Below are 21,768 nucleotides of genomic sequence, written 5' to 3'. Positions count from 1 at the left end.
CCACACCCACATTTTTGGTTTATTTTTGAGACAGGGTCTCACCATGTACCCCCCAGGTGGGCCTTGAATTTGTGAGCCTCCTGCCTCAGCCTCCCCAATGCTGGGATTACAGGCCGGCAACCCCAAGGCCGGCCACGCCCCCATTTGAGTAGCTCCCTGAAATCCTTGATCCTTGGCTCTTCCTTCCTCCTGGGGTCCGGAGCAGGAAGCCAGGGGTGCAGGCCACGGTAGCAGTGGCTCTGATGCCTTCCTGGCTACCAGTGCCTCGGGTGGGAGGAGACCGAGGCCGGGGCGGCCTGCACCGCACCCTGCCCGGGGGTCTCCAAGGGCCCCGGGGGCCGCGCTGGGTTTGGAGAGGCGCGGGGCCAGAGGGACGGGTGCGTGTGGCCGGCCAGCGGTGGCCGGGAGCAGGGAGGTCCCCATCGTGAGGCCTGGGCGGCCCGCCCCTTCCCCGCCCGCGGGAGGAGGAGGGAGGCGGGGACCTGGCTGGACGCGGGGCCGGGATGGCGGGGCGGCGGGCCGGGGCGCTGCTGGCCCTGCGCGCACTGCTGGCCGCCGCGCACCCGCAGTGCCTGGACTTCAGGCCGCCCTTCCGGCCGCCGGGCCCGCTGCGCCTCTGCGAGCAGTACTCGGCCTTCGGCTGCTGCGCGCCCGAGCAGGACGCGGCGCTGGCCCGGCGCTTCGGGGCCCTGGCGGCCCGCGTGGACGCCGCGCTGTGGGCCGCGTGCGCCGGCTACGCGCTGGACCTGCTGTGCCAGGTGAGGGCGCGCGCGATCGGGCCGGGCTGGGGACCCGGCGCGGCCCGGGCTCGGGAGGGCGGGGGCGCCGGGCACCCTCAGGTGCTGTTAGGCTTGGTCCCCTTTAACTTCCTGACTTGGACCTTCTCCCGGTTTCAAGAGGGGAACACAGACGGGGCCGTCACCCTTTCAGAGTCTGGGGGTCCTCCTGGCCGGGGACACCCTGCAGTCGCCCCCAGCGTTGCTGGAACCGGGCGGTAAGAGGTTTTCCTTGTGGTCCTGCACTGCCCAGAACCGCAGTGATCATCCTGCTTCAGCCTCCTGCGTGGTACAGCAAAAGCTCAAAGCTCTAGGCGTGATTTGGGGGAACACGTAGGGACCACATCCCAAACAGGCCCCACCCCACCGGTGCCATGGCAATCTGAGAGCCCCGACCCTGCCACGCACCCATCCTCGGATCCCGGGGCTCCCATCAGGCCCTCGGTGACCTCTCCTCCCGCCCTCTCAGGCCTCCCATGGTGGCACCGACTCGCGCCCCCGAAATGACCAGAGCTGTTTCTTTGCCAGCTGTGCAGGCTGACGCCCAGGGCGCGAGGCGAGCCCGCAGTAGCTGGCGAGGCAGAGATCTAGGTGGGGCCCAGGGCAGCGCAGTCCCAGCTACGGCCAATAGGGGGCAGGCGAGAGGCGAGGCGCCGGTTTGAGTGAGAAGTCTGGGCTCCATTCTGGGTCTGCTACCTCCTATTGGTGACCTGGGGCTGTCACTGCTGCTCCAGTTACGGTCATCTATAAAACGAGGACAGGCAGGCCGTGGTGGCAGTTGGCTGTAATCCCAGCACTCAGGAGGCCGAGGCAGGACGATCACCAGAAGTTTGAGGCCAACCTGGGCTACATAGGGAGACTGCCTCAGAAAACACCCAGACCGACAGATGCAGGGAGGATCAGGAGAGGGCCATGGAAACTTCCAGGACGTTCCCAAAGGCAGGCTGCTCCTCCTGATGGACTCTGTGGACACCCCTGCACCCCCGAGGAACTACAGGGTCTGGCCAGTCCCTGGCTTTGCCCCAAGCCCAGGGCTCCTTGGGACAAGGTGCTTTGGTTTTCTCCACCCGAATTTACAGCGCAGGATGCATGAATCCCGCCCACATTAGGTTATTGAGCGCATAGTCCGTGCCAGCCCAGCTGGGAGGATGAGGCAGGCCAGTCCAGGCAGAGGAAGGAGGTCAGCCAGGCTGCGGTCTGCTGGCGCGGATTCCTCTTTCCTTGGGAACCTTTCAGGACAGCCCGGCCACAAGCACCTCTAGCCGCAGCTCTGGGGGTGACCTCATGTCTGGAGTCGGCTTCGAGGCGTGGCCAGGCGGGGCCTGATGACCAGGGCTGGCAGGGACACTACGCTGGGGCAGGCGAGCCCAGGGCTGGAGTCAGCGCCTCTCAATTACCACCTCCGGGAAGTTGGCAGAGGAGGCCAGTGGCCGGTCTCTGCCTGCGAGGGCATCGGGGCAGCGCATCTGCCTTGGGAGCATGGGAGGCCCCTCCCTGGGCCTCCACCTGAGCCCACTAACGAGGCCGCCTCTTGGAGCCTAGGCCTGTGGCGTGTGTCACCTGCGTGCAAAGACACCCCGGAGCTGAGTGGGGTGGCCCTTGCTGGTGCAGGCTCAGCCTCCACGCCTGGACACAGACACGGGGCTGCTTTTCACATGTGCATGTGCAGAGCCACCAGCGCAGAGGCCCCTCAAATCCGGGAGGTGCCGGGCAGGAGAAAACATTTTCTCCTCATTCATTCCTGTGCTTTCCTCTCGAAGTACTGGGGACTGAATCCAGGGCCTCTGCTCTGGCCTCACCCCCAGCTCTTTTCATTTTTGGAGACAGAGTCTCCCTAAGTTGCCCAGGCTGGGTTTAAACCTGCGATCCTCCTGCTTCAGCTTCCCAGAGTGCTGGGAGGACAGGCGTGACCCGCTCCGCCCAGCGCTCTTATTACTTGTCAGGGCTTTTTCATCATTATTTAAGGCTAACAAGGATTCTGTCTGCCAGAAAGGAGCGGAGGGAACACTTCTCAGGGAACACCAGCCCCCCCCCCCTTCCAGCACTGTGACTGCAGCGCACCCCAGAAGCTGAGGCAGGGCGGAGCCGGCTGCTGGCAGCTCTACTTTGAGGAGCCCAGTGCTGGCCGAATCTGCCTGGGTTCCAGAAACGGAACTCAGAGCTTTTCCCTTATCAGGGCAATGAACCCCTGAGGCGGGAGGAGATTCCTGGGGCCCAGAGGGTGTGGCGCAGGGCTGCCCTCCAGGAGCAGGCAGAGGTACCCTCGAGCTTGAATGCTTCTGTCTCCTAGGAGACAGTGCTAGCCTCGATACTCAGGAGGGACCAGGGTCCTGCCTAGGAGGGGAGTAGGAAGGGGACCTGTGGGCCTGGGGTCACAGGGAGGCACACACCGGTGACTATAGAGCTGAAGAGCTCTGGGCTGTCCTGAGGTTGGGCTCAAGTCTTCTCTGAGCAGAGCGAGGAGGCACACACTGGGATCCCTGCTGCTCGGGAGGCTGAGGCAGGAGCATCGCAAGTTCCAGGTCAACCTTGTACCAAGAAAAAGAGGTTTCTTCTCAAGTTATTAGCCTGATAGAGGCGCTGAATAGTACCACGGGGGTGGGGGGGGGAGGCTTGAGCCTCAGTTTCTCCTTTGTGGAAATTTAGTGAATGTTGAGTAAATGATAGAGAACGAAGCCTTTGTTGCCAGTGAACCCAGCTGAACCAGCGGCCTGGTGAGTTGCTCAGCTTCTCGCCTGTGCTCCCTGCAGGCCTGCTGTGCGCTGGGCTCTAGCAAATGGCAGTGAACAAGACAAAGCAGATCGTTCTGAGGAAGGGCCAGCGATGAACCCTCGACTCTCATGTATCATGAGGTCAGACCGGGTGAAACTTTCATTAAACCGGAACCTCTGTACCGAGCTACACCCCCTGCCCGCCTTAAAAGTTGTTTGACATTTTGAGACAGGGTCTTTCTTGCTAATTTGCCCAGAGTGTGCTCCAATGTGAGGCTCCTTGAGCACAAGTGTGTGCTGCCCTGCCCTGTTGGTTATTGGTTCAAACAGAAGAATTAAGACACAGTACGAAGAACAGGGAGAGGAGCTGGTCCTAGTTGCTGCAATCCCAGCACTGTGGGAGGCTGAGGCAGGAGGATTGCAAGTTTGAGCACCACCTTGAGTAACTTAGTGACTTAGCGAGACGCTAAGAAGGGCTGGGGATTTAGCTCAGCGGCTCAATCGCTTGCCAGCTAAGTGCAAGGTCGTGAGTTCAATCCCCGGTACCAAAAGGAAAGAAAAGAAACGAAAAAAGGGCTGGGGATGCAGCTCGGTACCAAAGCCCGGGGATCAGAGTGCGGAGAGTATACAGGACCGAAGGAGGCTCCTGGACTCGAGGCGTCCGGCAGGGTACAGGTGCCCCACTGTGCATTCCGAGGACGGCAGGCTGGGCCTGGGGAAGCGGCCCAAGGCCTCCCAGGGGTGGGTGTCTTCCCGCGTGTCCTGGAGCCCTCATGGGCCCTGTCCCCGCAGGAGTGCTCGCCCTATGCCGCCCACCTCTACGACGCCGAGGACCCGGCCACGCCCCTGCGCACGCTGCCTGGCCTGTGCCAGGACTACTGCCTGGACCTGTGGCGCTCGTGCCGCGGCCTCCTCCGCCACCTGTCGGCCGACCCGGAGCTCCGGGCGCTGGAAGGCGACCGCACCAAGCTCTGCCGCTACCTGGCCCTGGACGACAAGGACTACTGCTTCCCGAGCCTGCTGGTCAACCCCCGGCTCAACACCAACCTGGGCCGCGTGGTGGCCGACGCGCGCGGCTGCCTGCAGCTGTGCCTGGAGGAGGTGGCGCACGGGCTGCGCAACCCGGTGGCCATGGTGCACGCGAACGACGGCACGCACCGCTTCTTTGTGGCCGAGCAGCTGGGGCTGGTGTGGGTCTACCTGGCCGACCGCGCACGCCTCGAGCGGCCCTTCCTGAACATCAGCCGCGCCGTGCTGACCTCGCCCTGGGAGGGCGACGAGCGCGGCTTCCTGGGCCTGGCCTTCCACCCGCGCTTCCGCCGCGCGCGCACGCTCTACGTCTACTACTCCGTGGGAACGCGCTCCCGCGAGTGGATCCGCATCAGCGAGTTCCGGGTCTCCGAGGACGACGAGAACAGTGTGGACCACAGCTCCGAGAGGTGGTTCCGGGCGCGTGGCCGGCGGGGGCGGGAGTCCAGGGCCACGCTGTTCAGGAGAGCCCCCTGCGCTCCCGGGTCTGGGGCAGGTCGGTCTGCAGCGCTCAGGGCCACCAAGGCCAACGCCTCGGCTCCTGGTCTCGAGTGCTGCCTTTCACTGGATTCTGGGAAGCACAAGGAGGTCAGGACCAGAACAGGGCTCTGGGGTGCAGAGGTGGGTGGGTCACAGGAGGCTCAGAGAGGCCTCAGGGCAGGGAACCTGGGCGCTGGAACTGCTTCCTCCAGAGCTCGCCCACAGCCACCGTACCCTCCTGCCCCTAGCTGTCCCTCTGTGCCACATCCATAGCACCCACCTGCATGCACCCCGAAGTGCCCTGCAGAGCCTTCTCCTGAGGGAGCATCTGTGCCCCAGCTCTTGTCAGAGGAGTGGGACATGAGTTCCAGTCCCAGCTCTGCTGCCTCTGGGCTGTGTAGCCTTCAGCAAGTCAGTTAACCTCTCTGAGCCTGCAGGTGGTCCTGGGCACCATGGGGTAGCTGAGCCCTGCCCAGCCCTCCCTCCTAGGTCTATGGGAAGGCTCTTTTATGACATAAGACAGAGAGAGAGAGAGAGAGAAGGCGCTTGCGGTGATGGGGCAGGAGGCCCAGTGTTTACTGGCTTCTTCCTCTAGGATAATCTTGGAGATCGAAGAGCCAGCCTCCAACCACAATGGAGGCCAGCTGCTCTTCGGGGATGATGGATTCCTCTACATCTTCACTGGGGATGGTGGCATGGCCGGAGACCCCTTCGGAAAGTTCGGAAATGCTCAGAACAAGTAGGTGTGCTTGGGCTGCTGTGCTGTGGGTTTACACTCATGGCAGCTCATGCTCAGCCGAGCCACGCAGGGCATGGAACAGGCTTGGGCCCCAACTCAGCCTGCAGCCAGCAGGGCACCTGGGTGGGGCACTCAGGGCCATTGCCCAGAGGGGACTCTAGCTCCATGGGGTGACAGCAGGAGGAGGGAAGGGACTGGGCCGGTGGTGAGGGAGAGGCGCTGGGAAGGAGGGAGAGGGTGCTTTCTCTAAGGCCCGCCTGGCTCTCTGGGGGAAGCCGAGGGAGGCCCCCACCCCAGTGGATTTCTATGCCTGGGAACCCCCAAGACTCAGACGTAGTCGAGCCTGACCAAACGGCCTGAACTCAGAGGGCTCCTCATGAAGGCACATGTGCACACACATGCATGCTCACGGGCACACGTGCACGTATACAATCATGTGAACGTACACAGGCGTTTCTCACCAGCCCCTTCCAACTGAAAGGACACAACCTCCCTCAGCCCAGAAAAGTAAAAATAGCCAGTGTGAGGCAGATCAGTCGTTAAAGCATAGATAATTTGGGACTCGTGCCTGCCCAAGTGACAGGGCTAGTGGCATCCCAGCCCTCTCTGTTTGTAGTGTGCCTGGAGATGAAGCCAGGAAAACAAATTAAAGATTTGTAGATAATTGGACAAAGCGTAAAATGTTATTTTGCTGCCAGGCCAGGAGTCCTTGTAGTCCGGGTGAGCCTGGTGGCACAGGGGTGGCACAGGAACCCTCGGAAGCCAGAGGCAGCGGTAAGGGATAAACCACGGGGCTGCGCTTGGGGTGAAGGGCGTTTTATCAGCGTGAATGAGGCCGCTTTGAGGTCTCTAGTGTCAATAAGCAGTGAACACACAGGTGCATGGTATCAGCCATCACCCCGGGCCCTGCTGGAGGGGCTCCGCGAGCCTTTCAGTGTAGAACACTGGGGCAAAGAGCCTGGGGTTAGCCCAACTTGGGCAACTTCGTAGGACCCTGTCTCCAAGAAAAAAAACTGAGAGCTGGGCATGGCAGCACATGTAATCTTAGCATCAGGAAGGCTGAGGCAGGAAGATCGCCGTGAGTTTGAAGCCAGCCTGAACTACAATAGCAAAATCCTGTCTCCGAAAACCAAATAAGCAGGGCATGGCGTCATGCACCTGTAATCCCAGCAATTTATGACGCTGAGGCAGGAGGGTCCTCGCTGAGAGTTTGGGGTCAGCCTATGCTGTGAGTTCAAGGTCAGCCTGAACTGCATAGCTAGACCCTGTCTCCAAAAAATAAATAGATAAATAATAAAAAACCCCAACGAGATAAATAACAATGAATCAGAAGAGGGTTGGGGATATAACTCAATGTAGAGGTCCTGGGTTCCACCCCAGTACTGTACCACCAGAGACAGACACACACACACAGTTTGGCGTTCTGGGGCCCGCTGCCTGGGCTGGCTGCAGCACCCCAAGGCAGGTAAAAGCTCTCTGGCCTTTCCTGAGCTCAGTGGCCCGGTCCTTAACCCGGGCCGGCCGTGGTGTCGCCCGGCACCCTGGCAGCTCCCGCCCGCCCGCCCGCCCGCAGGTCGGCGCTGCTGGGCAAGGTGCTGCGCATCGACGTGGAGCGTCCCGCGCACGGGCCGCCCTACCGCGTGCCGCCCGACAACCCGTTCGTGGGCGACGCCGCCGCGCGCCCGGAGGTCTGGGCGCTGGGCGTGCGCAACATGTGGCGCTGCTCCTTCGACCGCGGCGACCCCTCCACCGGCGCGGGCCGCGGCCGCCTCTTCTGCGGCGACGTGGGCCAGAACAGGTTCGAGGAGGTGGACCTGGTGCAGCGCGGCCGGAACTACGGCTGGCGCGCGCGCGAGGGCTTCGAGTGCTACGACCGCAAGCTGTGCGCCAACGCGTCCCTCGGTGAGGTCCTCGCGTGGGCCGGACCTGGGCCGCCCCGTCCTGTCCACCCCAGTCTCCTCCCTGCCCCGGGACCCCTCCCCCCGGAACCCCGCCCCCTCGCCGGGTGTCCACCAGCGCCCACCTCCGCCCTCCTGCCTCCACTGCAGGCACCTGGGCCCAGCGAGGGTTCCCAGCGCTGTCCCCTGCCCCTCCCTGCTTTGCCACCTGGGCTCTGTGAGCCCCTCTCTCTCCTGCTGCCTCCTCTTCTGTCCCGGGACCACCCACAGGCTTTGAGGCGGGCTGGGCTACTCCCCACGACTTCCAAAACTGACCCCTGCCCTCCCCCCACCCCGTCCCCACTGGCCACCCCTTCCTCTCTCCTGAACTGCAGATGATGTGTTACCCATTTTCGCTTACCCGCACAAGCTGGGCAAGTCGGTCACAGGGGGCTATGTGTACCGGGGCTGCGAGAACCCCAACCTGAACGGCCTCTACATTTTCGGGGACTTCATGAGTGGGTAAGTTGCCCTGAGCACCAGAGGGTGCAGCATCTGCTCCCTGGGCCTGTGGTGAAGCGGTGTGTGTGCCTGTGTGTCTGTGTGTGTGCATACGTGCACACTTGCTCTAGCCCCGACCCCTGGTATGGCCCAGGGGAGTGCCCTGCCCCACCCTCCAGCTTCAGGCCTGATCTGCGTAACAGCATCAGTGACATCAGGGACTGTCAGCCCCCACCCCAGGCTCCTCGATGATTAGCAAGGCCAGACCCCAGTAGCTTCCTCCACCCCCTGGGCCACCCTGTCCCTGCCTACCTGCCCAGCCAGAGGACCTTGGCCCAAGGTCCCTTGCAAGTTGGGAAACTGAGGCCAGAGAGGGCAGTTGCCAATCTGAGGTCAGAGGCTGCTGTCCAGGCCTGATTATTGCTCTAAGGCAGGGCCAGGTGGGGGATGGGTCGCACCCCTGGCAGGCTTTAGAGGGAGGAGGGAGGACAGCAGACCTCCCACACCTGCGGGATCAGGCTGCATGCTCAGTGGAGCATGTGGAGCCCCATGACCATGTTGTCCCCACAAAAAACTGAGCGAAGCCTGGTACCTAGTAACTCTCCAAGGCTGTGGAGCTGGGACGGCACTTAGTCCTAGGTTCCCGGATCCTGTGTCTATCTCCCAGCTCTTGAGGATGTCTTTCCTTGGGGCTCAGTGTTCCTGTCTGTGAAATGGGTCTAGTGAAGCCTTTGTTTTTACTCTGATCCTCCTTCCCCAGGGACACCAAAGTCCCCTGACTGCAGAAATTCAACCTTTTGCCCCTATATTTCCCAGGCTCCTCTGCTGGGTCAAGCAAGGGTTGATCCAGGGCAGCAGAGGTGAAGAGTACCTGAGTCTGAGTCAGGGACGCATAGGCTGGACCCTCAGTGGTGCAGCCTCCTCGAGCCTGTGCCCAGTGCAAAAACCTGGCAGGTGCAGTCTGGGAGGGCCTCGTGGAGTGGATGCCTGAGCAGGGCCTGAGAAGCAGAGGAAGGAGCAGGACCCAGGACGTCCAGGCTCCTGCTCTGGAGATGGCACCAAGGGCCGCACACAGTCCAGTCACTGGCCTCCTGGGCCCTGGCAGAGAGGTCAGCACTTCACAGCGCAGGGGGCCCGAGCAGAGGGCAGGGGCGAAGCTGGTCTTGTGCATCCCTGGGTCTCTTGGGTGAGAGGTCTGCCGCGATCACAGCCAGCCAGTTTGCTGGACACGAAACTCTCGCGGCCACGAGGGGCCCACACCTGGCTCGGTCCGCAATTGGTCGTCCGTGTCCGGATCCCTTAAGCACTTCTGGACGGGCGCATGCGCATTTATCACTGAACCCTTGGAGCCAGCGAGCAGGCGGAGTGGTCCCGGCACGGGTGGAGGCTGGGCACGGCTTTGAAGCGCTTCTTCCTTTACAGGCGTCTCATGTCCCTCCGCGAGGACCTGGGGACCGGCCAGTGGCGGTACAGTGAGGTCTGCATGGGCCGCGGGCGCACCTGCGCCTTCCCGGGTCTCATCAACAACTACTACCCACACATCATCTCCTTCTCGGAGGACGAGGCCGGTGAGCGCTTCTGAGACCTCCCACCTGGGCTGCCTGGCCTGGCGCCTTACTGCCAGAGGATGCCCAGCAAGCCCACCTGGGGCGACCTTTGCTCCAGGGAGGGACGTGTGCTGTGCCCTCAGACAAGCCCGGCCTGCAGCTCGCCTTACACTCTGGTGACAAAAGTACCCGGGCCATTCCTCCAGCACGCTGTCATTTCAGAGTGGGGGACACAGCGTGCTTGCCTGTGGGCGCGCCCACATCCGGGCACTTGTGCTTGCAGTGCAGGAGTAGGTGGGGGGTGGGGAGAGAGGGTCACAGCCAGCCTCTGCTTTTGTGCATGGATTGTTCCCCAACAAAAGCCCACGGCCCCCAGCGGGCCCTGCTGGATGCTTGTTGGGGTTTCTAGGCAACACCCACTGGGGGGCCTTTGGAGGGGTGTCCCTGACAGGACCCAGTGCCTGGGGGCCCCAGCTCTAGTCTGGGAAACCTTTGTGGAGCCGACACCGCCCTGCCCGCACCGAGTCTGTACCCCCTGGGCCAGCGATGGCCCGTTCTGTTGGCAGCAGGGTGAACAGCGTGTTCCAGAAGCGGGGTCCCCCTGTCCTCATCCACATGCAGCCCTGGGAGGAGGGAGAATCGCGGAGGACTCTTCCTCAGTCCCCTGGGGGACACGGAGTGATACAGACCCAGCTGTTGGTGCCCATGAGTTGCCTGCCCAGGACAGCATTGGAGGGTCCTGGAGGAGCTGGAGACAGGGGCTCCGGCTCCCTGCTCTGGCTTCTGCTCCTCCACTTCTGACACCTGCAAGCTGCCCACCAAGGCCCACCACCAGCCACAGCCCTCCGGGGACCACCCACACCGTGAGAGCCATGTGGCCCGGCAGGTCTGGTGGCCTGAGCAGGGTCGGCACCCTCACAGGTTACAGGCACCAGGCAGGTCCTGCAGGCCTCTGCTCCCGCGCTATCTGCCACCCCTGGGGGGCTGGGACCAGCAGCTGTCCACGCCTGGTGACCAGATGGGCCTTGGGCTCGGGGCACAGTTAAAGGTGATGGAGGGCAGTACCGGGTCCCAGGGTGCAGGTGGGGGAGCATGTGGGCAGCACCCAGAAAGCATTTGGAGAGGGAAGTGGGCACCCCAGCCACAGTGTCTGCCTCGGCCTTCCCCAGGTATTGACAGGAATGATCACTGGTAGGAACTGAGCACTAGTACTGATCGAGTACTGGTACTGACTGAGTACTAACACTGACTGAGCATGGTGCTGGGCTCGAGTCCCAGTGGGGCCACCAGTCAGCAGTGGGCGTAGAGGTTGGAGTACCTGGGTGGGCTGCGGAGGCCGGGGGCTTGTGTGGCTGGCTCTCCCAGCCCCAGTGTCCGGTCTGGGGACCGGGCATACTGAGGTCAGTCAGTGTCAGGGCGAGGGTGGTGGTGGGCCTCCCTGTGCCACCACCTTCTCACTGTCACCTCTCTCCTTGAAGGGGAGCTGTACTTCATGTCCACTGGCATGCCAAGTGCCACCGCAGCCCATGGTGTCGTCTACAAGGTGATCGACCCATCCCGGTGAGTCCCCAGTGCGGCCGGCCTTGGGAGGGGCAGGTCCGGGCTGTGAGTTGGGGTCCGCTTACCCCATGCAGGGGCAGCTGTGTGTAGGTTAGGAGGGCACCAGGCTGAGATGGGGCCCAGGCCCGCCCACCTCCAGGCATCTGACTGTGCATCCCTCGTCCCTCATTTCCTGGGGTGCCCATCCCTTGCCCTGCAGCCCCTGACTGCACTCCCGATGTCTCCCAGACCCCTGCACTCCACATCCCCGGGGCTGCTGGCTGGAGCTCATGGGCTGTCACAGCCCTTCCTGCCAGCCCCCTTGGCACCATGTCTGTGGGTGTCTCTGCCGGGGCAAGGCCATTGCCCAGGCTGTTTTGAGGCTGGGCTGATTGATTCTCAGTGCCTGTCTTTTTCTTTTTGTCTTGAGACAGGGTCTCGCTGTGCAGTTCAGGCCGGCCTTGAGCTCACTTTGTAGCCCAGGCTGGTCTCGAACTCACAGCAGTTCCTGCCTCAGCATCCCGAGTGCTGGTTTTACAGGCGTGCATCACCACGCCTGGCTTAGTACCAGGGAAGAAATGACCACAAAGATATGAAGTCCTGGGCTGGGTGTCCACGCAGGGCTCAAGCTGCAGTGAGCACAGGCAGTTGGCATCAGACCCCTGCTCTACCTCCAGCTGCAAGCTGCTATCCACTAGGCCTCCCCAACACAGTTGCCCCTCTGGCCCATCCGGTTGTCTCTCAGTTCTTGAGATTTGGGATCTTCAACTGTCTGGGAGTCTCAGGACCAGCTGTATCTCTTCACCTCTGTGCAGGCCATGGGATAGCCCAGAGCAGGGTATTAGGATTGGTTGATGAATGAATAAATGTTCATTTTTCTAAGCTCCTCCCCAGCCCATCTGTGCACATTCACAGCTGGAGTGGACTCCGCTGTGTCCACCCACACAGCACCCACTGCTGCCTCCCAGGCATTGTTTGTGTTTGGTGGAGCTGGGAACACCCCACTGCGCCCCATACCCCTAAACCCAGAGACACACTAGGTATGACAAAGGCCTGAAACACCAGGGCTCTTGAAAAAAAATTGCTTTCAGTTTGTAATAGTTTTAGATAAATACAGAGGTTGCAAAAAGAAAAAGACATACCCCACACCCAGTATCCTGTGCTGTTAACATCTCATATCATCGCAAAACTGAGACACGTACATTACTATTAACGGGGCCCTTTGGGGTTTCTTTGTTGTCGCTGGCTTATTTTGAGACAGTGCCCTGCTGTTCAGGTCAGGCCGGCCCCATGCTCTTGGCAGTCCTCCTGCCTCAGGCTCCCAGGTGCCGGGATTACAGCCGTGCGTGCGTCACCACATGCAGCAGCCTTTCAGTCCTTTTAAGAGTGTTCTGGTTGCCCCCTCCTGGCCTCTGTATTTATTCCAGGATCCCATCCAGGGTCCCTTGCTGCATTTCATCATCGCGTCTCCCTGGCTTCCTTTGTCTCTCTCTGTGACAGAGCCTCACATTTTCCTTGTTTACCAAATTGTGGCTTTAAAACATTTTTTGTAAAAAGTACCAGTAGTTTAATAAGGAGCAGCCTGTTTATCAGGAAAAATGTCAGCACCTCCCTGTGCCTCCCCGAGGCCCCACCATCGCTCCCCATGGGTGACAGCCTCGAGTGTCCGCGTGTGTGGACCCCATGCAAGCGCCGCACCCCCTTACCTTCCCCCCTTCTTTGCGTGAACTTTCCCCTCCCCTCGAGGGGCCTTTCTGCTGAGTCACCGAGCCAGAAATGCCTTGCCCATCCGGGAACCGGAGGTTTTTTCCATTTTCTGCTTTTCAAAGTGCGCTGCTCTAAGGAGGGCGCCCGGTCCCTGCCAGGTGTCCTGGAGGAGGCATCGCTGAGTGCTCAGCTCATCGGCCCCCGCCCGTCCAGAGGGGCTGAGGAGACCCCGGGGCGCCTCCTGCCCAGGTCCAGGCTTGGGGCCATCCCCGTGCTTTGAGAGGCCAGTGTGCCCAGCTGGATTTCTTTGCCTTTGGGAAAAAAAGCCTCTGTCTCCCCTCCCGCCCGCCCGGAGGCCACCCCGCGTCACAGGGCTGCTCGCGGCCCCATTGAAGTGCTGGGCCCCGAGAGCCAGGCTGGGAACAGGCCGGTCCCATTCAGAGAGCCTCAGATTGATGGCCAAAATCTAATTAAAATGGAATCCCGTCCTTGTCCTGCCCGCCGCCCCCGCTCCCAAGGATGTCGAAGGAGGCGGTTCACACCCTGGCAGCCCTTCTTACGCTCTTGTCCCTGGCCGTTCTCTCTAGCCCAGCCCCCAGCTCTGCCCTGGCCGGAGCTCCCGTCTCGCCTGCCCGCTTTCTATTTTAGCCAGCGTTGCCCTTTCCCATAGTCCATCGCCCAGGAGAGAGAAGCCCTCCTCAAAGCCAGGGGATGGGGGTCAGGGCAGGGGCAGGAATCTGTGCGCTTCCAGGAGTGGACTGTACCAGGGGTGCCCAGGAGCCCATGGCCATGCTGCAGCACGAGTGGGCACGGGGTTGGTGTAGGATCCGATGGGCTCATTGTTAGGATCCCCTGGGCCCAGCTGAGCAAGGATGCCACCGGGCCACCTGTCACTCCGTTCTGGTCCACTCCTCCCCAGCCCTTCCCCCTCTGACCTGCTGTAGGGGAAGGGTGGGTGTCAGGGACATGGGTGGGCTCCCCCAGGGGACTCATGACCTCTTCTGTACCCTTGGCAGACGTGCACCCCCTGGCAAGTGTCAGGTCCACCCTGCGCCTGTGAAAGTAAGAAGCCGACTCATCCCCTTCGTGCCAAAAGAGAGTAAGTGCCCATGGTGGGGGGGGGGTCTGGGGGAGCCTCCTTCTCCAGCTGGGCTCAGGCCCTTCCTTGGCTCCTGGGCCCAGAACCATACCTGCCACACATCTGACACTTAGCTAAGGTGGACAGAAATGCATGTACCATGAGCCTTGCTAGACGGACCAGGACTCACACCAGGTCTGAGGCTGTGGGCCGGTGGCTGCCAGGGGCAGGGCAGCAGTAAGAGGAGGAAAAGCCACACCCAGACAGGAGTGCGCAGACTTCCTGTGGGGACCGAGAGAGGACGTCTGTGTGGCCTCTCAAAGCACAGGGATGGCCTCAAGCCTGGACCTGGGCAGGAGGCGCCCCTGCGCACTCGTGTCTGAGCAAACAGACTGAGTGCGGGGCCTGGGGCCGCTGAACCCATCCCGCTACCCACCCGTTTGTCCATGTGCGGTAGCTGGTAGCGGTCCTGTTGCTGAGATAGAGCCCAACATCCACAGCTCAGCATAGGAGCTAGCGAATTTGGCTCGTGGTTCAGGGTCCGTGGCTGGTTGGCTCCTGGTGGAAATACCATGGTGGGAGGCACGAGCGAGACAGCTGCTCATGCCATTGCAGCCAGAGCTCCCAGGCAGACCCCAGGTGACACCCATGCCACCAGACCCTGCCTCCCAGCAGCACTTCAGCTGTGAACTGTCAGTGGATGAACCCTCGGGGAGGAGTATAGGGTGGCTGTTAGCTACTCACCTTCCAAAGGCTGCATTCATGAGACTTGGGGACCATTCTAGACCTAAACCATGACACTGTGCATCCCTCCCCTCCCCTTCCTTCCATCCACCCATCATTCATCTGTCCGTCCACTCACTCACCCCAGCGAGACAGCCAGCCACTCACCCATCCATGCATATTTCCACCTACCCGCCCACCCATCACCACCACCACCATAAGCTTTGCGCACACTGGGTATGTTGCCCCTTCCTTGGGTTGTGTGTAATCTTCCAGCTTGAAAATACTGACAGCTAGTTTGCAATTTTAAGAGCTACTGTGTGGGCCTCAGGAACTATTTTCGCAGGCCCAGTGTGCCCGCAGGTCACGGGGTTGGTGGAGGTAGGCACCTGGGCAGAGGGGCCCAGCTCTGCCCCAGCCCTGAGCAAGGGATGCCAGGCAGAGACAGGCAAGGGAGAGGGGGCGGCTTTCACAGGGCGCCGCTGGCTGCGGTTGGCTGTGGGCTTGGCAGCTTCTCCATTCACTCATTCAGCAGTGCCTGGCACTTGTGTCTGTCACCCACTCTGTGCTGGCAACTGAGCCACAGGGAGAAGCCAGCCCAGCCCCGCCCCGTCCTGGCTGGGGCGGACTGAGCAGTGGTTTAGTGTTCTGGGTCCGGTGGGTGCCACCCACGGCAGAGATGGGGGTTGGGTTAGGGCACGTTGGGGAGTCCTGCAGGCTCTGCAGGGGGACAGGCAAGGCCTTGTGGGTAGAATGGAGCCCCATGTGGCCTTGTGCCTGCACCTTGGCCTATAATTGGCCTTGTTCCAAGAGGCTTTTCTCAGGCCCACCCCTGTGGCTTTCAAAGTGGGGTAGGACTCAAGAGGATGTGGGCTGCTGGCCCTGGCCCCTCCATAGGAAGCCACTAGCCTGGGGTCAGCCCTCTTCTGAGGTCATTACAAAGGGCAGTGCCCAGGGCTTGGCTCAGCATACACATGGATGTGGCCGGACAAAGTACAGAGGCTCGTCCCCATGGGTGACACAGGCCAGATGTGTCCACATGGCCTGCAGGCACAGGGAATCACCCAACGCACCCAGGCTCCAGGTGGAGATACACAGGGTGCCCCACCTGCCCCTCTGCCCCAGCAGCTCTGATCACTGTGGGCACAGCCTGACCCCTGAGAGCAGCACCCTGCCTGCCCACTGTGACCAGTGCCTGGGCCAGCATCTTGCAGTGGAGGAGTGAGTCCCCCACCCACAGCAGTCCCCACAGGTCCAGGCTCCCTGCTGCTGGCCAGGACCACCTTGGAGCCTCATTTTGTGTCCACTGTGGCCTCACACCCCCAAACCAACGAGTGATTGGAGAGAGGGCCCTTTGCACTTAGAAGCCTTCTGGACAGAGTGGGGTTGTCTCCTCCACAGCTGGGGACCCAGGAGCCAGGGCTGGGGTGGGGGGAAACTCAGCACCTAAGCAGCTTCCAGGACTGTTTGCCAAATGACTGAAGCAGCACCTGGCACCCAGCCCCAGGTGGGCACCCTAAGGGGCCAGGGGGACCAGTGTGGGCCCTATGCAGCTCTAAGAGGCTCCCTGTGTTCAGGGCCCCAGGAGGGGGGAAGATGGAGTACATCTTTCCCTGGGGTCCGCCCTCCTGCACGGGCTAGGGTTGGGGGGCACAGGGATGGGAAGATGAGCCCTGCGGGGCAGCTGGAGTTCCTTTGCCCACTCGCACTTCCTCTGCGCAGAGTTCATCTGGACCCCGGAGAGCACCCCGCGCCCCAAGCCGCGCAAGCCCACTAAGGCGCCTCGCCGCAGCCGCCCCACGGCCCCTGCACCTGTGCCCACCCCGCGGCCAACCTGGCGGCCGACCCGGCCCAACTTGAGGCCCACCCGGCGGCCAGGAGGCCGGAAGGGCAGCGGGCGTCGGCGCGGACGGCTGAGCACGGCGGGCCCGGTGCCCTCGGACGGCGCCGTGCGCCTGGTGCGGCCCGTCGGGCTGAGCCCTGGCCGCGGCCGCGTAGAGGTGTTCGCAGGCGGGCGCTGGGGCACCGTGTGCGACGACGGGTGGGACTCCAAGGCTGCTGCTGTCGTGTGTCGCCAGCTGGGCTTTGCCCAAGTCGTGCGCGCAGTGAAGCGCGCTGAGTTTGGCGAGGGCCGTGCGCTGCCCATCCTGCTGGACGACGTGCGCTGCGCAGGCCCCGAGCGCACTCTGCTGCAGTGCACGCACGCCGGCGTGGGCACACACAACTGCGGGCACGAGGAGGACGCGGGCGTCGTGTGCAGTCATCAAGACCCAGACTTATAAAAAAAAAAAAAAGAGAGATTGAGACTCGTAGGTGAAGCACGCTGTGCGGAGAGCAGCCCTGCTCCAGTCCCTCTGCCCCGTGTGCCTGGCGCTGAGCTGAGGCCGATGCAGAGCTGGCGTGGGCGGGCCCGAGTGGTGACCTGGTGGCCCGCCGTGCCTGTCCTGTACTGGCGTGCGGTGCGGGCGCGTCCTGGGCGCCCCTCCCTGCGTTCCTGCTGTGGACGTCGCGCCAGCGCCTGGGCTGGGGCAGCGTGGCTGCTTTTTCCCTCCCAGCGTCCCAGAAGCAGCAGGAGCACTGGCCCTGGGATGCAAGGACAGCAGGTGGCCACACTCCGGGGCAGATGTGGCCCCTGACATCAAGAACAGAGACAGAGGTGGCAGCTCGGGGGAGAGGCTAGGCCTGCCGTGCCCAGGACAGAGGAGGAAGGTGCCAGGGAGGTGCCGGCCAGCTGTGCAGTGTGACGCGGAAACACAGTCTCAGCTGCCCTCAGGCGCAGCAGGACGTCCCCTGAAGCAAGAGAGGCCAGGTTGCCCTTGGCAGCGACTGCCTACCAGAAGGCCAGTGTGCCTAGGAGGGAGCCAGCGCCCATCCTCGGACAGCTGGCTGGGAGCTGGAGGTCTCCGAGGCCACCTGCCAGCCTCGCTTTGCTATCATGCGAACCCATGTGGCAGCCCTGGGACAGGTGCCGGTTGCCTGCCGTCCTGGGACAGAAGCCCCTTCTGCCAGCAGCTTGCCAGGCTTGAGGCCATGTTGACACCACTGGGGCCACCACTGTCACCTCCATTAGCGCCTTGTTCTGGCACCTCAGGGATTCTCTGATTCCTGCAGCCGCACGTACGGGCCACCACACTTTGGGACCGGTGGAACTGTGACACTGTCCCCAAGACTGTGCCAACAACGTGACTGTCTGCCAGTCCCTCCAGTGTCTTATCTGCCCCCACCTGCCAGTCTGGGAGCTGGGATGCAAGGTGACCTGGCCTGCAGCTCAGTTTTGTTTCCTGGCAAAAGTTTCCATACTCATGAGGTCCTTAGCCAGGCCTTGGGGGACTTAAGGACAGTGGAGGCTGGGTAGGATGAGCAGACGGGTCCATGTCACAGGTGGTGACGGTCACCTGCTTTACCTCCATGGAGTTCTGGGTTGAGCTGGCCACAGAGCAGTGAGCCTGTTGCAGGCCTGGTGTGGGAAAGTGCCGGCATCATCCTCGACTAAAATTTGAGGCCAGGGAGCTTTTGGCTGTCAATGGTTGGCTCAGTTGTTACAGACGTCAAAGGACAGAGAAAAGAGCAGGGCACGGGAGAAAGCCGCATGGCTGCTAGCAGGAGGGGGGTGGCAGCTGAGCAGTGCCCCCTGCCCCAGGGACCAGGCACCCTCCTGCAGCACCCATCAGGGAGCATTGCCTGGGGGGAGGGGAGCTATGGGGTGACTGGGGGAACGGTGCGATTTGGGGATGATGGACCAACCCCTACCTGAGCATACTGGCTGCTGCAGGGCCCTTTGAGGCCAGAAGAGACAAAGTCGTTTTCCAAGTTAGTGGCATTGGCACGTGGTGCCCTGCAAGCTGTGGGCAGGGGTCAAGCGTCCCATGCACATGCCACAGTTGTCCACTGATGAACTCCTTTACCTTTTTTCCTTCTCCATTTCTGGGCCTGTCTTCCTTTACATGGGGACCTCCTGTCACCCTCCTGGCTCTGCATGCCCCTGAGGCTTGTCTGTCTCTTAGCATTTCACGTGGAGGTCACCAGTAGCTATTGAGTGTGGCCTGGGTATGGGGCTCAGTTCTAAGGACCGAACAGCTTGGGCCAACTCAGTCCTCAGGAGTCACAGCAGGGGAAACAGGCACACACAAGTTAAATGCCCAGCCAAGGAGGGAAGAGCCCAAGCCTGAACAGGAGCTGTATCTGCCCTAGAACTGGCTTCTTGCTAACTGCAGTGCTGCTGCCCCCAGGAAGGCGTGGCCACCAGCCCAGGGCCCAGCCCAGCGCCGCTGCCTGCCCTGAGGGAAGCAGATGCTGACCCGGAGGCCTCCTCAAGGCCTCCAGCTGCCTGAGGATGGCTGTGTGGCATCTTCGGGGGGTGGGCAGGAACACCATGGACAGTGCTGGAACTAGCAGGGCCCTTGGCAGGTGACTGTCACTACCACAGAACAGGTGGCTGGTCCTGCAGGGCCAGGGCAGCACAGTGACCACGCTCACCAACCCCAGCTGCTGTCTATGGAGAGCTCTGGCCCACACGGACAGCCCTCTGCCCTCTGGTCAGTGCGCCTTCCAAGCAGGACGCTTCCCCTCTGTTGTTTGTTCTGTATTGTTTGGTTTTGGGGGCAGTGTTTCACTGTGACACAAGGCTGGCCACAGTATGTAGCCCAGGCTGGCTTCAGGCTGGTGATCTTCCTGCTTCAGCCATCGAGTGTGTGCTGCCGTGTCCGTCTTTTCCTCTATTTCCAGAACGTCTTTCAGACCTTGTAGAGGCTTGGCTGGGGTCCGGCATCTCAGAAGGTGAGGAAGAGTCATCCTCCAACGTCCTGCCCCCTCCATTTTATAATGTGGAAACAGAGGCCTAGAGAAGTTGTCATGAGCCAGATGTCACACAGCCAGTACTCACGTTTGCATCTGGGCAGTCCACTCTGGAGCCACAACTGCTGTCCCCAGGGCATTGAGTTCCAAGTCCCCAGGAGGAGCCCGTGGGTGTGCAAATGGGCACACAGGCTCAGCCAGGGTGCATGCATGGAGACCCTGCCCCTCACTTAAGGTTTGCCACCCAGCAGCACTGGGGAGGGAAGGGGTCCTCATAGGGCCACAACTTGCTACGGTCCTCTGCCCCCACTGCTGCAGGGATCCAACGTGCAGGGCTCATCCTGGCTCCAGCTGCAGAAACATGTGGGGTCCCCCAGGAAGCCTCGCTTGAACCTTCATCTTGTTTGTTCCCCAGGCTCCCAGCTGGGTCACAGCCAGGGTGACCACCCCTCTCCTCTGACAACAGGAAATTCCCTCTGTCCTGGCAGCCCTGATAGCCACGAGCAGTGGGCATCCTCCAGCTGTCCAAGGGACCCTGTCCTTGCAGAGACGTGGCTGTGAGGTTTGGCTGAAGGTTCAAGGAAGCTAGAGCCCAGGTATCAGTCCTGGCCATGTGACCTTGGGGCGGTCACTTCCCCCACAGTGGAACCAGTGGGGTTGCCGGACAAAAAAATGACCAAGCACGGCAAAAGTGCTTGGCATGTTTCAGGTGCTTGCTGGACAGAAAGCAGAGCATGAGGCTGGAGGTAGCCACAGTGGCAGCTGCCAGCTGTGCAGGGCAGAGTGGGGACAGGTGTGCCACAGGGTTACCAGCTTTTATTGGGCACCGACTGCATACCACAAGCGCCCCAACACCAGTGTCCTGCTGCCCTGACACCTGGAGGTGTCAGAGGCACATCCCGCAGTGCCTGGTCCTCCTCCTGCACTGGGCTCCCCCGCCATCCTGCCAGGCCCCTGAGAGACTGCAGCCACCTCTGCTGTGCCTCCTGACCCTGCTGATGCTTTTGGCTAGAGGGGCAGACTCAGGAGCTGCCATCCGTATCAGTGCTGGCCCATCGGGGCATAACGTTTGCCACTGGAGCAATGAAGATGTTTCCAGGAGCCATGTTAAAAGTAAAAAGACGGCTGGGGATTTAGCTCAGCGGCATAAGCGCCTGCCTTGTAAAGCAGGCAGTCGTGAGTTCGATCCCCGGTACCGATAAAAAGGAAAAAGACAAAAAAAAAAAAAAAAAAAGTAAAAAGACACTAGTGGGAGTGATTTTAACTATATTTAACCCAACATATTAAAATTTAAGCAATATTTAAAATCAGTGCTGTTTTAGTTTTCTAGGTATTACATATATGAAATCTGGTATTTTATGGACAGACAACATCCCAACTTGGGTTGACAGTCTTTCAAGCGCTCAGGGGCCACAGGTGGCCAGCGGCTGTTATGGTGGACCGCAGGGCACGTGGTTGGCCAGGTGCCTCTGGGCAGCGCCCTCTGCTGGCGGCTGGCAGTGGAAAAGGGCCCTCAGCCCCAGGACCAGCTCCTCATGCGCAGCCTGTGTCCCCCAATTGATTGCACCTCACTTGGGAGCATCAAATGAGAGGGCCATGGGACAGAGTGGATGAGGCAGCAGAGCTGCCCCCAGTCGGGGTCAGAGGTGGCTCTAGACAGAAATGCTGGGGTGGGCCATAGTGGCGCCTGATGCTCCCACGAATATTAACGCAGGCCTCTCTGCTGTGCCCTGGCTGGTCGGGCTCACGCTGGCCACCTTACCCGGATGCTGCTCCGTGCCTGCATTCTGTGGGCCCCAGCCTGTGCCCAGAGCTGTTCAGGACCTGGCGCTGCCCCCAGTGGCCCAGAGAGACAGAGCCACACAAAGGAGCTCCACACGGCCCCAGGAGCTGGGTAGTACCGTGGACACGTCATTCTTCTCTAGCTGATCACCCTACCTCAGCTGAGGTCATACAGCAAGTCGGCGCCCCCCTCCTTATCGCCTCAGCCTCCCTCTCCATTGCCCCAAGCCCTGGGGACCTGTGACCTCACCGGCCTGTCTCAGGCGCGCGCCTGCCGCTGCCTCTTGTGCCACACGGGGGCGCCGTGGCAAACCCGAGTCCCCCGCCGGTCCAGGTGCCTGCGCCGGGACAGAGGCCTGGCTGCAAGACCTGCATGGAGGGATCCACTGCTGTCTCTCTGGTGCTCTCTGGGGACAGGTGTCGGGGACCCGAACTCCCAGAGTTGGCTTCTTGTGTGATTCCGGGTAGAGGCAGGTCGCAACAGG

At 61.5% G+C, this 21,768-nt stretch overlaps 1 protein-coding gene across 1 annotated transcript; it reads left to right on the top strand.

Moving 5' to 3' along the window:
* Positions 1–464: 464 nt before the first annotated feature.
* On the top strand, positions 465–18,216 carry Hhipl1 (HHIP like 1). The gene is made up of 9 exons (XM_013144854.3): positions 465–758; positions 4,280–4,926; positions 5,592–5,735; positions 7,309–7,637; positions 8,008–8,134; positions 9,536–9,681; positions 11,139–11,220; positions 13,923–14,005; positions 16,430–18,216. The coding sequence occupies exons 1-9, from the start codon at positions 504–506 to the stop codon at positions 16,987–16,989; spliced, it is 2,373 nt and encodes a 790-aa protein (XP_013000308.2). The 5' UTR covers positions 465–503; the 3' UTR covers positions 16,990–18,216.
* The last annotated feature ends 3,552 nt before the right edge of the window (positions 18,217–21,768 follow it).

This window comes from Cavia porcellus, unplaced genomic scaffold (assembly GCF_034190915.1).
Source record: "Cavia porcellus strain 051 isolate PalLab524CR breed Dunkin Hartley unplaced genomic scaffold, mCavPor4.1 scaffold_31, whole genome shotgun sequence".
Classification (NCBI taxonomy): domain Eukaryota; kingdom Metazoa; phylum Chordata; class Mammalia; order Rodentia; family Caviidae; genus Cavia; species Cavia porcellus.
Note: the sequence above shows the minus strand (reverse complement) of the source record. Positions and strands in the feature narration are given on the sequence as shown.

Excerpts from the sequence above, each read along its gene's own strand:
- Hhipl1 (XM_013144854.3), top strand. The coding sequence starts at position 504 with ATGGCGGGGCGGCGGGCCGGGGCGCTGCTGGCCCTGCGCGCACTGCTG. Across the intron at positions 11,221-13,922 it reads AAGGTGATCGACCCATCCCG|ACGTGCACCCCCTGGCAAGT; the intron begins GTGAGTCCCCAG and ends TACCCTTGGCAG. Across the intron at positions 14,006-16,429 it reads CCCCTTCGTGCCAAAAGAGA|AGTTCATCTGGACCCCGGAG; the intron begins GTAAGTGCCCAT and ends TCCTCTGCGCAG.